At 42.7% G+C, this 14158-nt stretch overlaps 2 protein-coding genes across 2 annotated transcripts in view; one reads left to right on the top strand and one right to left on the bottom strand.

The window, feature by feature from the left end:
• The window catches only part of cux2b (cut-like homeobox 2b), an 84688-nt gene extending 79037 nt beyond the window's left edge, over window positions 1–5651 (bottom strand). The window contains exon 1 of the mRNA XM_076164710.1: window positions 5235–5651. Within this exon, the coding sequence (XP_076020825.1) occupies window positions 5235–5297 (63 nt within the window). The 5' untranslated portion in view covers window positions 5298–5651. The remainder of the gene's footprint in view (window positions 1–5234) is intronic.
• Window positions 5652–10373: 4722 nt separating this feature from the next.
• On the top strand, window positions 10374–14155 carry myl2b (myosin, light chain 2b, regulatory, cardiac, slow). Its single transcript, XM_076164704.1, has 7 exons — window positions 10374–10791; window positions 11899–11991; window positions 12535–12610; window positions 13371–13475; window positions 13631–13709; window positions 13787–13835; window positions 13969–14155. Exons 1-7 carry the CDS (start codon window positions 10789–10791, stop codon window positions 14071–14073), a joined length of 510 nt encoding a protein of 169 aa, XP_076020819.1. The 5' UTR covers window positions 10374–10788; the 3' UTR covers window positions 14074–14155.
• Window positions 14156–14158: the final 3 nt, after the last annotated feature.

Below are 14158 nucleotides of genomic sequence, written 5' to 3'. Positions count from 1 at the left end.
GCTCCTCTTCCTCCAGACTAGTAAACAGACTCTGAGTGGTGGCACATAATAAGAGCGGCTGGGATCCCCGAAGACGACCTAGAGAAGGGCGGTGAAGCATTGATCTCATGAGTGTGCTGGGCCTTTGCACGATGCTAAACCGAGCTACATGACAACCAACGTCAGGACACACACTGTACTAAAGCTACACACACACACACGCACACACCTCACTCCTTGCAAGCTGGACTGGAGGAAGATGGTTTGCTTTTCTTTTTTGCTATGAAGGACAAACTGGACAATAGAGGGATGAAATACAGCAAGTGAAACCTCTGCCAAATACAGCTGAGGCTGGCTAGGGAGAGGGATGGAGAGAGAGAGATAGATGGGCCAGCGAGTGAGGGAGAGAGAGGGAGGGCAGAGGGATTCATTGTAAGCCCACTGAAATGAACAAGAAAGGACTGGTGCTCAATACGTCTGCAGTGGCGTCAGACAGTCAAAACAAATAAAGCCAAGGCCGCGGCGGAGAAACGCAGCTCAATATGGACTATCTGGGCAGGGGACTGGCTGTCAGCAGGGAGAGAGGACACAGCTTCATACCAATGCCGATGAGCCATTACCTCTCCCCTCCTGATGCTTCCGCTGCCTGGCTGTGAGGGAAGAAGAGGCTGCCCCACCGCCATGGAGCCTTCCTCTAGCAGACTAATGTGTCCCTGAAGTTTTGTTAAAGCTGGTTATTTACTCCTGCAAAGCAATTGCTCCAGCCTAGGGGCAGCAGAACGGAGAGCACGGCGCTATGAAAAATTTGGCGTCTCTCGCTATGAAGCACTGTCAAGTACCAGGGGGGGGTTCCCGATGAAACATTGGGGGGGCTCTGCTTTCTGGAACAGAGAAGATGCTAACACAGCAAAGGCTCTCGAAAGGGAAAACGGGTTGATTTGTAGAACAGAAGGTCAAAACATGACAGAGGATAATGACAGAATTATTAGCACGCATTAGCCAAAACCATTAATGATCAATACCACTGAATCATACGTACACATGATGTCAATAATTTCATCTGCACCGGTTCAGATAGCAGTTTAATATGACAGGTTTTAGTTTGGCGCGAGTGTATGATGGCTGATGTCACACACACGCTTATCAGACAGCAGCACGTACAGTACTGTGCAAACAGGAGCAGCAGCCAGGCAAAATGATTGGATAGGTATGGAAATCTAGTTGAAGGAAGGTCAAAGTGATTAAGCTGACATTAATGATAGGCCCAGTCTTTCTGTGAGAACGCTCACCGTAGCCGTCTCTAAACCCATTTGTCATTCTGCTTCCAACGCTGGAGCATCTGCTTTGAAGTCTCTACCACTAATGCTACACAGAGAGGTTAAACAGCTTAATGCTGAAGTCTGTTTCACTCCTCTCACTCTCTTATGTTGCCTGCGTTTTATGTAGCGGGGGTTATGGCGCCTGGATTCCACATCTCAATTTACCCCAGATAGTCGTGTAGCAGCTTCGCTCGCTCTTATTTCCTTTGTTGTTACTGTCAAAAGAAGAGCGGGACGACCTGAAGGATGCCGGGCCCTGACTGACGTTGCCCCACCCATCGATTCACAGAAGCAGCAATAATGAAAGCATGTTAAGAAATGTTTATATGGGAGACGTGCGCCAGTCAAACCGGTGGTGATTATGATGATGAGGCGGCTGAGGATTTGATACAACAACAAACGACCAGACGGGAAAAATGAAATAATGAGCACACACGGCAGAAAGTGTAGGTCAACTTTACGGCCGTTCATATCTATCATGTCACGTGAATGAAAGAATACAGCCGCCGTGATAAATAATACAAAGATCTGTGGCGCTCTGGACGTCCTTACTCTCCGCTACAACCAGATTACACTGATGCATGTGACATTAACAATATCAGCAAACAAATATATGAAAGCATGAATGAAAGGCAGACACAGAGCGATTTTCACAGCCAATTTGAGGAGGCAGGGTTGGTGTGTGTGTGTGTGTCGGGGGGGGGGGGGACTGCTGCTGGCAAACAGCTCACAGAGCAGGCTGGCAGCAGAGGCAGCCAGGCTCACAGGCTGCAAAGCAATTTCACTGTTTGGCAATACTGTTGTCTCTGTGTGTGGATTAGAGCTGACACCAGAGCAACTGAGTCATGCTAAATGTAGTACAATCACCGGCTTTTGTTCCCCATCTAAAACCCCCTCTGCCTCTTAGATTCACGGACGAGTGTGGAGAAAAGGATGCCAAATGGTGACAATAAGACCAGAATTATTTCGCCGTCTGAGCGTAGCGTTGCAACATCACTAAAGACAACAGAGGGATTATGGGAGCCTGTCAGCAGAGGGGCGAACCCACGGTGTCTGAAGTTCCGACGAGATGAAGTCTAAAGCGAGTCTTTACCGTTTACGGCTTTGATGGTGCCGTTGCAAATCCCTTTTCTAAACATGTCAGAGGCAATAATTAGCGTGATGTATATAGAAGGAAAGTTTCAACTGATACGATGAGAAAACAGCATTCAAACTGTATTTCCACCTGGTTTGACTCGAGCCGCCTCATGGCCAAGTCTTTCTCCAGGCTCAACGCTCTCTCCAGGTGCTGCACGGGCCCACACTTGTTTTTGGGCCAGGCAGGACCTGGCAGGACAGACCCTGACCCGTCCTTTTCATGCTCGCCCACGGAAATGCCATCTGGCTGGTGTGAATGATTACCACAGCAACGGCCGGGTGACCTGCAGCCAGCAGGAACCAAGGTCACTCCACCTCAGCGCTTCGCACTTTCCCTGCCCTCCTTTCATCAGCCTGCAGGTGAATTATTCATCCTGTACAAGTCGGAGGCACAAATCTACTGCACAAACATTAAAAAACTGCACACTCAGTTCACCCTTATAATAACTTGTAATGAGAAAATAAATGTTCCAGGGTAAATTGCTAAAATAAATAGCTTAGAGATGTCCTCAAAAATAGCAAAGAGTGGCGTAGTAAAGTGTACGTGGGGAAACAGCTGTGACGATTTTACACTTCTGGAAACCGGCTTCAACCATGACAGCACGAGAAATAAGTGAATTAATTGATTTCTGACACATGTAGCAGAGGATGTCACATTTAAACTACACACGTGTTTGCAACCTGAGGCGTGTAAGAATATTTATCACAGCTGCTGTCAATAAGATAATGTGATCAAATCCATGCCAGGCCTGTGAAATATGGAAAGTTATGGTGTGAGACTGAGGATAATTTTGGTGCCAAATGGAAAAACACTTCACTGACACAAGCCGAGGGATCGCTGCCTGCACGTCACAAACTAGTCATGATTAAGAAACGTTTTAAAATTAATATTAGTATTTACTATCAGAGACGTTGTGGCACCGTTGTGAGGGTACAACCAATGAATGTATGCTTCATTTATGGTTGTATATCTGCGCATTAGAAATGATTTTCACTCAAATCCTCCAAAGCATTGATGCCTGTGACTATGTTAAGCATGTACGAGCATGATATATTTAACATTTCATGAAACAACGCACATTAACACAGATAGATATGATTCACATTGGCATCTAAAGCCGTAAACTAAAGGGGATAGATTCAGTTTATCAGTTCCGCTGCTGAAGACAAACAAGAATCATTTTGTAGTCAATTTAAATAATACTACTTGATAGCAAGTCGCACGAAATAGATTAATTTTACATGAGGATGAGGTCATTCAAGGGAAACAAGCATGAATAAAGAGTTCCTCGGATGTAGAATGAATGTATGTTGATATCAGTGTTTGTCATGGTAATCAGTGGCTGCAGCCTTGTGATGATGAACCTCCACATCTCTGGTCATGACACTGGAATGGCTGAAGGGCCAGTTCAGCATGAGCTCCAGGAGTCACATTCAATGAAAAACCCTCAATCTATCATAAACGTTACGGAGGTGAAGCGGTGAGAAGCTACACGCTACAACATCACCACCAGCATCATCAACAACAACAACAACAATAGCCCCCCTCGCCCCTTTGGAGCCCACACCGGAGGAGAGGTCCAGCGGCCGGGAGCTGGAATAACACTCGACCCGCACCAAGGCGACCGAGCGCCCGCAGATGTGCTTCCTCCACCTCCTCCTCCTCCTCCTCCGTGGCGGCTCGGCTCGGCACCGGGGCTGCTGCCACGCCGCTGTCACCTCTCATGTTACAGAGCATCAGTCACTCGGTGCCCTTGCGCCGGCCGAGGCTGATTTACAAACATTAGCGGGGAATACAATTACACAGCCCCCCCACCCCCCGGCCGAGCAGCCCTATGCGGCTGGAGGAGCGATGAAGAGGAGGAGGGGGAAGGGGGGGAGGGGGGGGGAGCGTTTAGCTTCTTCACAAACCGGATTTTAACGTTTACTTTCATGAATACAAACATACACGCTGTCAGCATTGTGGTTTATAAATCCAACTTTCAGCTCGGCGGGTTAATAAGCTACAACCCGCGGACATGTTACATACCGGGGGCGTATAGATGCACCATAGATACACTCTAATCTACCATATCACACTGTAAGGACATTATGTTTGTGTGTGTACAGACATAAAACAGTTAACAGTCAATAGCGGAAAAACAGCTGAAACTCGCCTTTTTTAAACTAAATGATGCCACTAACTGCTGTCGGTTCGGAGCGTTTAGCCGGTAGCTTCCAGCAGAACAACTATCCTCCACAAAATAAACTTTCGCCACCACAAATCAAACTTTCCCCCGCATGCAGAGGCTTCAAAACAGTCCAAAAATGTCAAAAATACAACGAGCGCAGCCCCGTAGTAAAGCCTGCCGGAGGTGCAGCGGCGAGGCTCCGGCCGCCGTCACGGACCGCATCAAACATTAAGCCGGTGAAAAGTTCCAGCCTCCGTCCGAGCCACGAACGCGGAGGAGCGGCGCATTAAAAGTTTCCGGACGCGTCGGTACCGCGGTGCTGCTCGCGGAAATAAGCGGAAAAAGGGGCGAGGAGAGCGGCGTGTAAACAAGAGTGCTGTCCGCGGTGCTGATCCCAGATCGGTGTGGCTAACGGAGGCTGTGCTGCTGCTGCTCCACGGTCGCTCCGCCGCTGATCAATGATTGAACTGAACAAAGGCAGAAGAGGGATCAATTTCTAATAACTATCGATGCAAACACCGCCGGCTTTCGCTCCATATTCGCCCAAAATGAGACCACACACATGCGGGACCACACAGAGACATACCGGGGGAGAAATACACGGAGAAAAGGTGAGAATAGCACTAACCTGGAGCCGCCGTAGATCAAATTTCTTCCAATATTGAAACATCGATCCTACATCGGCGGCCATCTTGGGGGATATTGAGGAGATTTTTTTCAGCGGCTGCAATAAATATGTGGGCTGGATTCCCCCTCGTTAAACACCGTTTACGACCACAGCTCCTACTTTCACCCAAAAGTAACGAATAGGCGTCAAAACATCATCCGCTAGTATGTTGCACAGCTCGGCCAGCATGTTTAGTAGCCACGCTGGCGAGGAAAGTGGAGATTTGTTGTTTTTTTAGAAAGCAAAGTGCTGCCGGTTTGTCAAAGTAAAGAGCGTAAAGTGGATCCGTGCGTCCGTCCCCAACATGAACCGGACAATTGCACTTGATTTTGCTTTGGGAAAGTTATCAATACTGACGTAAAGCCGAGAGTTGATCGATACCGTCTGGAAAAGGGAAGGAGATGATGTGCAGATTAGTAGAGTTGAGGGAATTTAGCCAAGCCTACTTTTGACTGTTTATTCCCTCAGCACCTGGAACAAGAACACAACATATTAAATTCACGAATTAGTCCTTTTATGTGTGCAATTTACACGGAATTTTACCAAAACTTTAACTTTGTGCGCATTTTATAAAGGGAACATAAATCTCTTTTACGCGTTTTTTTTAGATTGTTATTTAGCGTTTCTGTTACATTATAATGTTTGACATGAGTTGAACAATAGACCAATATACACACAACTAACGCCTACATGCAAATATACAGCCTGTGCTTCATCCCCTGCTTCATTATATTTTATATTTCAGCGTTTTGATCATATATTCCTTATAAGTGGCTTCTTATGGAACTATTAATGTATCACATAAATACAGAAGAGCAAGCATTTATTATTATTATGAGCTTAGTAAATCATACGTTTATATTTCTGTAAAGTGGGATCAATCTTCAGGCAGCATTTGTAATGATTTAATGAGACGACAGCAGCATATTGAGCAGAGACTAAGCTCGCATGTATGTGTAAGTTAGTCATGAGAGGCTCTTTGTCTGCTTAAAATAACTCAGTGCACTGGTCAGGGGGGCAACATGGGCACTTACAGCTGGAGCTCTGGAGTCAGCTGCTCCCCCTGCTGACATCACACCGCATGGAGGTTATGTGCAAATGGAGATTTGGCGATTTCCTGCTTTAATTACACCACAGTGAAGGAATCCATCAGTGCTCTGCTCATCCTGATCACTGCGGATGAGCCTCACCGTGTACAGTAGCTTCTAGCTGATATATGCAAATCAGTCGCAGGTATGAAATAATATCCTCATGAGTCATATTTTTAGTACCTCAGGGGACAATGACATATGCTTCTGCCACTGACAAAGCACCTAAGGGGAAAGTAAAGGAAGCTTATTAAAAGTTTCACTTACTGCTTTTTATTTTGCGGCTCTAGGGTGAGGCTAAGATGCAGGATTCAGATATAATGAGCATCACAGCGATGCATCAGAGAAGTTAATATCCACTTTGGAGCTACTTTGGACAAGAACGCACCTGAGTGTCACTGTTGCTACAACTCATCAAGGTGTGAATAAAATGTTAAGTGGAGTTAAGAAAGAGTGAATCTGTCCTCAGTCAGAGTTTTGGTGCTTTATGAGATCGTGATTCTAGTTTTGAAATGTCCATTAACAAAAATGAAATATTAATGTTAATTAACGTTTTAGTAGTGGATTAGATCACCACGTAACACACTTCTTAATTAGTACACTTTTGTTTAACCCACAGGGGCGGACTTTACTATGTGGCAAGCATCTGCCTGGGGCCCCCAGCTAAAAGGGCCCCAGAAGCTATAAATCTACAAACCTTTTTCCTGAGGTTTATGTACGTGAAATCAGCTCAAATGTATACAGTCTAAAAATGAAGGATATTTGATTATCATTTGTTATTCATCTGATCTTAATGTAAAACACCATCAGCAACATTAATAAATGAGATTCAGTTATTGTTTACTTTGAGACCTTATATTAAAATGTTGCAGTAATAACAGATTCCAATCCTGCATTTTAATTTTGGCGTTGGGAGGCTTACTTTATACACACAGACAACATTAATTATGTAGAGCTTGAGTAAAGGGCCCGATACCTGTGTGTGTGTGTGTGTGTGTGTGTGTGTGTGCCTGGGGCCCCCAAGTCACTCAACCCGCCCCTGTTAACCCACACACATGCTGTACTTACTATTCAACCGACGAGTGGAAGGGCAGGACCAGCAGTGACTGTGGAGGTTCTGGTCTGGTCTGTTGTCACAAACCTGGATCTGGTCTCCGTGGCCAGCTGAGCTCCTCGCTCGCACCAAATAAGCTCTCATTTGCCTGCAGATCAAGCAAAGTCTTTGTAAGCATAGATATTTTCAGCTGCCACATAGGAACACTCTGTTCTGGATTAACAGGAATGTAGAGCACCCAGGCTCTATGGGGACCCAGGTGGGACTTAAACCCACAATCTCCACCTCCAGAGGCTTGATGCATTGTCCATTAGGCCACAGGATCCACGTACAGCCTCGTGAAATTGGCTAAATCTCATCGACTTAGTCAGTTTCATATCGCATGTTCAGCACTGTCATCAACAAAACACTATGGGCCCCCTGCAGCAGCCACCTCAGCCCGTCCAAATTAATGCATAATTCAGAAAAACCTTGAGCTAAAAAAGTAATTCAGGATTACTTAAAAGCAGGTGAATAAGAGGAGAGTTTTATTAAAAGAGCAGGAAAATCATTTTTTCATGAGGTCACTGTACGACAGATTTTAAATTACTGTTATTTGAGGAAGAATGGCCGAGCATCTCTTTAAAATTGCTGAGTGTGTATTTCCTAAAATGGGACATTTTTTGGTGATTAATGGACTCCGGCAGCTTGTTTGGGCTTGTTTGGTGCTTTTGATGGTGATAAAAAAAAAAATCTTACATAAGCCACAAATCTGCAAACAAATGCCATGTTCTTTTTAGTCTCCGCAGCACCTTTATACGAGTGTTTTATTTTCCACGATGGAGGAAGCGACTAATGGGAGATAACAGGATGGCAGTGATCACTCAGAGCTGCGGCGGTCATCAGCGCGATAGAGAGGAATGTTTGAGGAATGAGCAGAGCAAGGCAAAGGCGTATCAGACAATATGATGCACACTTATACAGTGTGCATCAAAGTGTTTGTGTGTGTAGATATTTAGCCACTTTTGGTTATTTTCTAGTGTGGTCACTGAAGAGGTGCAGATGTAAAACAGCCTGATGTTCAGACCCAGACAAGGTTGGATCTTTAACCTATAATCATATGCAAACTTTAACTATTTTCAACCTTCAATACAAGTATGACCTGTGCTGAACCTACAGAGGGCCGTATACATTTCCTGTGCACTTTCATTGCACTTATAAGAATAATTTACTTTCTGGGTAATAAGTAGACCATTAAAAAGTGTTTGTTAAAATATTCATCATAAAATTTGATAACGGCCTGACATTTTTATGCAGATGAATTATAGCAACATAATTAAATACCTTGTTTTGTGTTTCATGCGTATGGTGTTCAAAGTCATTTCTCTGGAACAAATAATCTACTGTAGACTAACCAAAATAATGTCAAGCTTGGAATGCCCAGAAAACTGAAAAACCTCTTCAAATCTGCTTTACCCAACTCACATGGTTTAAACCTGTATATGTGTGTCTATTTAAAATTGTGAGAAGTAATGAGTGCATTGTTGTAATTTTAGGCATATGTGTGTAATATAGTGAACATGTATGTAAGTATGTAGAATTGTTGCCATAAAAACAACACGTGACTCTGAATATTTGACTCATACAGCATACATATTTAATCATGTCATAAAACATTAAGTGTGATATGATAATTCTATTTGATTTTAAGGACAATAATAGGAAAGAGAGGTAGTCAATACATAGATACTGTATATAAATATTCGTGTAGCTCAGAATGAGTCAGTTGGCTGAATTCTGTGGGTTGCTAGCACTACCTAGTGGACATGAGTGGTAACGGGATGGTCAAAGTAATAACAGGGAGCTGAACCCATAGTTTGGACTCCATTGTGCCCGCAGTTAAATTATCTATTATTAGAAACTCATATGACTCCACCAACAACAATGATATCAGGTGTTGCTCTTGTTCTTTTGTTGCGGTGATTTAAAGGGGAACATTTATGACACCAATGGGACAACAATGAAATGCATTGCTCAACGTGTATTTGCAGTCCGGTTTTTATTTATACAGAGCTGCAACTCAAACTGCTTTGCACAATTGTTTTAAAGTTTAAAACACAATATAGGTTGCCAATTCATAGAAAAATATTCACACGGGAATCAACGATAAACTTCCATAGATGAGTACATGTCTGCGTTTGTGTGGCTGTGATAAACGAGCTCCTGCATCTACCTTCTATTTACCCTAAATCTGCTATGCTTCAGACATTCAGGACTGTAATTCTCCCAGAACTGAACTGGTATTATATGCATATGTATATAATTTTGGGTTAAAAACTACATAATTAAATATTTTGAAAAGAGTGTATGTCTCATGCTGACAGGAGACATCATAAGTAGCATGTCTGTGAAGCTCATAATGCTCAGTTGTGAAATGGCGTTGATTCAACTCGATGGGTTTTTGATGCTGGTTCAACAGTAAAAACATATGAATAAACAACAGATTCTATTATGTTGTAACATGTGTAACTTAATATAGTTTAAGTTATGATTTGGAAAGAAAGGTTGACTTGCTTTGATTTTTTTTTTCTGACTTGTGTTTAAGCATTACAGTTATTTCACCTTGTAAACTTCTATTTAAAGTACTGAACACGTTGACTAATATGCTAAGAATGCAAACCATTACTTTACTAAACCTTCATTCATAATGTGGATGTAGTTATGGTAGGTTTGTGTATTGTAGAGCCATTACAACATTTAAATGTGCCAGATGCAAACTGTTGATTTTTGGCAAGTCAGGCGACCTTTTCGTTAACATTGGGACTCCAGATTTGACCTCTAAGTGTTTTGAACTAAGAACGAGGCTGCACTTAGAAGCTTTGAACTCACTTAAAAACATTTGCTGTTCATGAAATGTATTTTAAAAACGATTCTCTTCATTAATAGCACAGCGCCGTTTATGATCTCTTCTTATTGGGGCTCAGGAAGCTTTTATTGTCTTACTCAGAAACAGATCACATCATAACCACAATAATGGTTGTGGTCCCTGTGGAGCAATAACGAGACAACTGGGTGATGGATCCCAACAAGTGCAGCTGTCAGTCTCACGCACGTTATTGTCTTCTTGCAGCCAAAGCTATGTCCTGGTGTTATTCTTGTGTGTGTGAGCGTGTTTGGCTATTAGAGCTAAATCACATGTGGTTTGGGACGCTGACAACGACGGGGATAAAGAGGGAGAAGTCCTCCTCACCTGGGCCTCTGCCTAAACAAGGAATGGAGTATTGATAGCCCACGTGAACGCACCATAATGGAGGGCAGAGGGGTCAGTATATCTACCCCATGAAGAGAGCAACGCTCCATCACAAAGAGATCCTCATCCAGCTACCACTGCAATATGGTGAGTGGACAAGGAGACTTATGATTCATTCATCACATTTTTTTAAATGTATCCATGTGCTGTTTGTGTTAAGATGACTTTACTTTGTTTTCTGTTCAAATTCAGTGTGAATGACATTGTGCTTTTATAAGGCGTAACATAACATCTTGATCTGGTCACACCAATGATAATGAATCAATGTGCTCGACTCCAATATGCTTATCTGGGTGCTGAAAACAGGTCAGCAAAAAATCATCAATAGGACAACCAGCTGTCCTATTGATCTTCTATTGATGATTTTAGTCGACTCAGGCCAATGAATTTTCAAAATACAAGAAGTGGTGATTAGAAGCAAAAGAAGGTGAGAATGGAAGGTGGGAATGGAAGCAATGGCAAAGGAAGGGAAGGGAAAGGGAAAGGAAAGGAAAGGAGAGGAGAGGAGAGGAAATTAAATAAAAATGAAATGAAATGAAATGAAATGTAATGTAATGAAATGAAATGAAATGACGTGAAATGAAGTGATACGAAACAAAACGAAACAAAACGAAACAAAACGAAACAAGGACAAATCTGTGTATAAAAGCTACATTGACCTCTTGTTGGTGTGATATAAAAGTTAATCCACAACGAGGGTGAGACAGCAGCTGTCGAGAGGCTGGAGAATGGAGGCGACATGAAGTCATGCAGCTGCATTCCCTCGCACTCTTTCACATTTCCTTGGCAGCGATGCAAATAGTTTGATGTAATCCTGACCTCTTGGGCATTTCGCATCAAACAGGGCTAAGTGTACCATCCTGTCATCACCCGGACCCCCCTATAATAATCCCTATGTGACCCTGAGACAGTGGCAGTGGGTTACTGACAACGCCCTCCCCTGCTTCATATTATACATTCTCCAAAAACTACAGGCCTGAGTAAATATTTCCATAGCAGACTGACATTGTGTGTGTAATCCTTCCTAATGTAATCGACTCCCCAGTACAAACTCAGGCTACTGTGTAATTCATGCCCCACACTTGGTAAATTTACTCATCATTGACTTGTTGTCATAAACAGTAAACTGATAATGAGTGAAGCTGAAGCAAGAAGTGTTGAATCTAATTAGAGTGTTGTTGTTGAACTCTGCAGGCTCCCAAGAAAGCAAAGAAGAAAACAGCGGATGGAGGCGGCTCCAATGTGTTCTCCATGTTTGAACAGGCCCAGATCCAGGAGTTCAAGGAAGTCAGTGTTGGGACCACTACTATCTTTCAATTACAATGAGTATTTTACACAGTGGTGAAGGTTTACTGTGCACAAGTACAGCTGAGGACAGCATTTCACAAACTGAGGTCATGAGCTTAAAGCCTCTGAGCTAGTTCAACAATTTCCCCCGCCGTCCTCTGACAGAAAATTGTGAATTAATTTCCATTTTAGGCAGCCAAATTTCTTCATTTATAAATTCAACTCTGTTTGCTGTGAATTTCATTATTTTTGCAGACTTTTAAGCATTTTCTTATCATCTGAATGTTATTTTCTGCCAGATTTCGGCACACTTCAATCAAAATATAAAGGCAAAGTAATGAATGATTTAGATTTTTCTTGGCCTGAAATAGTGAAAATTAAACAAAATGACTGCCTATTGTTGTTATCAACCTTTACAAACCCACCTTAGGCTCAGAGTGAACGCTGAGGTCATGACTTCAGTAGCAGCTCCAGCCCTGTGCACCACTGAGCACGCAGAGCAGACTACTGCAGAAAGAGCATTAAACAATCAAACTTCTACAGGCTTTTACTATAATGGACCAAAACAGAGACGGCTTCATCGACAAGAATGACCTCCGAGACACATTTGCGGCTCTGGGTAAGCTGAAGGAGAGCTGAGTGTGACTATGCATTCGTCTCTTCCGTCTGTCTGTGCCTGTGTGCAAAATGTGTATTGAGTCTCTGTACAAATGTCTGCATGCAAACACGCGATTGTGTCACAAGAAAAAAACACTTTTAAGCTAAAGTTACTTAGATCGTTTTATGGTGTGACAGAAAAGCCTTTCTGCTATTTTTTACCTGTTCTTGTCAACTAATCATTGCATTTTAATTGTAATGTTTTGCTGCATAAAATGCAACGCCAAGTGCTTTACGCAGACATTTGATGGATAAATAAAATACCAGTCTGAAAAACACAAGAAAATAAAACAGCAGATAAAAGGAGCCACTGAGATCAGAGCAGAGCACATAGAGGTAAAGACAAGAAATTATCTTAACTTTAGGGATATAAAAAAATCAATAAAGGTAAAACCACTTTAACTGGGTGAAAATATAAACTGAATAAGTAACCAAATCAAATAGATAAGCATAGAAATACACATGTTAAACTGCAAACAAAGAGGAATAACACCCAGTAAAACAGGATTAAAAGTCATAAAACCATGAATAAAAACAGACTAATGAATAATTCCCCAAAAATTTGCAGATGTTTAAGAATGAACCCTCATCAAATACTGGAACATTTAAATGAATGTTTCCCCATCAAGACTAATTGCTCTGCTGGAGCGTGTTTGGCTTGTTGTGGAGTGATGTTTTCATTCTTAGTGAACCCTGCAGTAGTAATGTGTCGTCTTCTGCAGGCCGCTTAAATGTCCAGCAAGATGAGATTGATGAGATGCTGAAGGAGGCACCAGGACCCATTAATTTCACCGTCTTCCTTACCATGTTTGGAGAGAAACTTAAAGGTGAAGGGATGCTCTGTCATAGCCAGAGCCTCATGATGAATATTACAATTAAAATCGACATTTAGCGCCACGGCAGCGCTTGAAAAAGATATTTTATTTATTTATTTTTCATTTGAAGCCTTTTAGGTCTTTTCAAACTGTGTCCATTTTTTTAGGGGCTGACCCAGAGGAGACCATCCTTAATGCTTTCAAAGTCTTTGACCCTGAGGGAAAGGGCAGTTTGAAGAAAGACTTGTGAGTAGCTGTGACTAATGCACCGATGGTGAATGACCTAACCTGCTCATCAACACTGCTTCTGTTTCTCTTTGCAGCGTCACAGAGATGTTGACGACCCAGGCGGACAGGTTCTCTCCTGAGGAGGTGAGAGAGCGCCACCTATGTCAATGCAGCACAACATGTGGTCCATTCATGTGTGTCTACCTGGAACAGAAGAATATCTAGATGTTTCAACACAGTTTTGATCCTTCAATGTTCTTTTACTTTGTGCCCATAGATGGAACAGATGTTTGCTGCATTCCCTCCGGACGTAGCAGGAAACCTAGACTACAATAATCTGGTCCACATTATCACGCATGGTGAAGAGAAAGACCAAGAATAGATCTGTCTTCAATGAGATGGACACTTAAAGCATTTCATTCTCATATGTGTACGATCACACAGACAACAGCAGAAATGTAATAAAT

The sequence above is a fragment of the Genypterus blacodes genome, unplaced genomic scaffold (genome assembly GCF_046128005.1).
Source record: "Genypterus blacodes isolate CSIRO-AG114 ecotype Tasmania unplaced genomic scaffold, CSIRO-AGI_Gbla_v1 ptg000138l_1, whole genome shotgun sequence".
Lineage (NCBI taxonomy): Eukaryota > Metazoa > Chordata > Actinopteri > Ophidiiformes > Ophidiidae > Genypterus > Genypterus blacodes.
The sequence above is the reverse complement of the archived record's forward strand: the minus strand, read 5'-3'. Positions and strand labels throughout refer to the sequence as shown.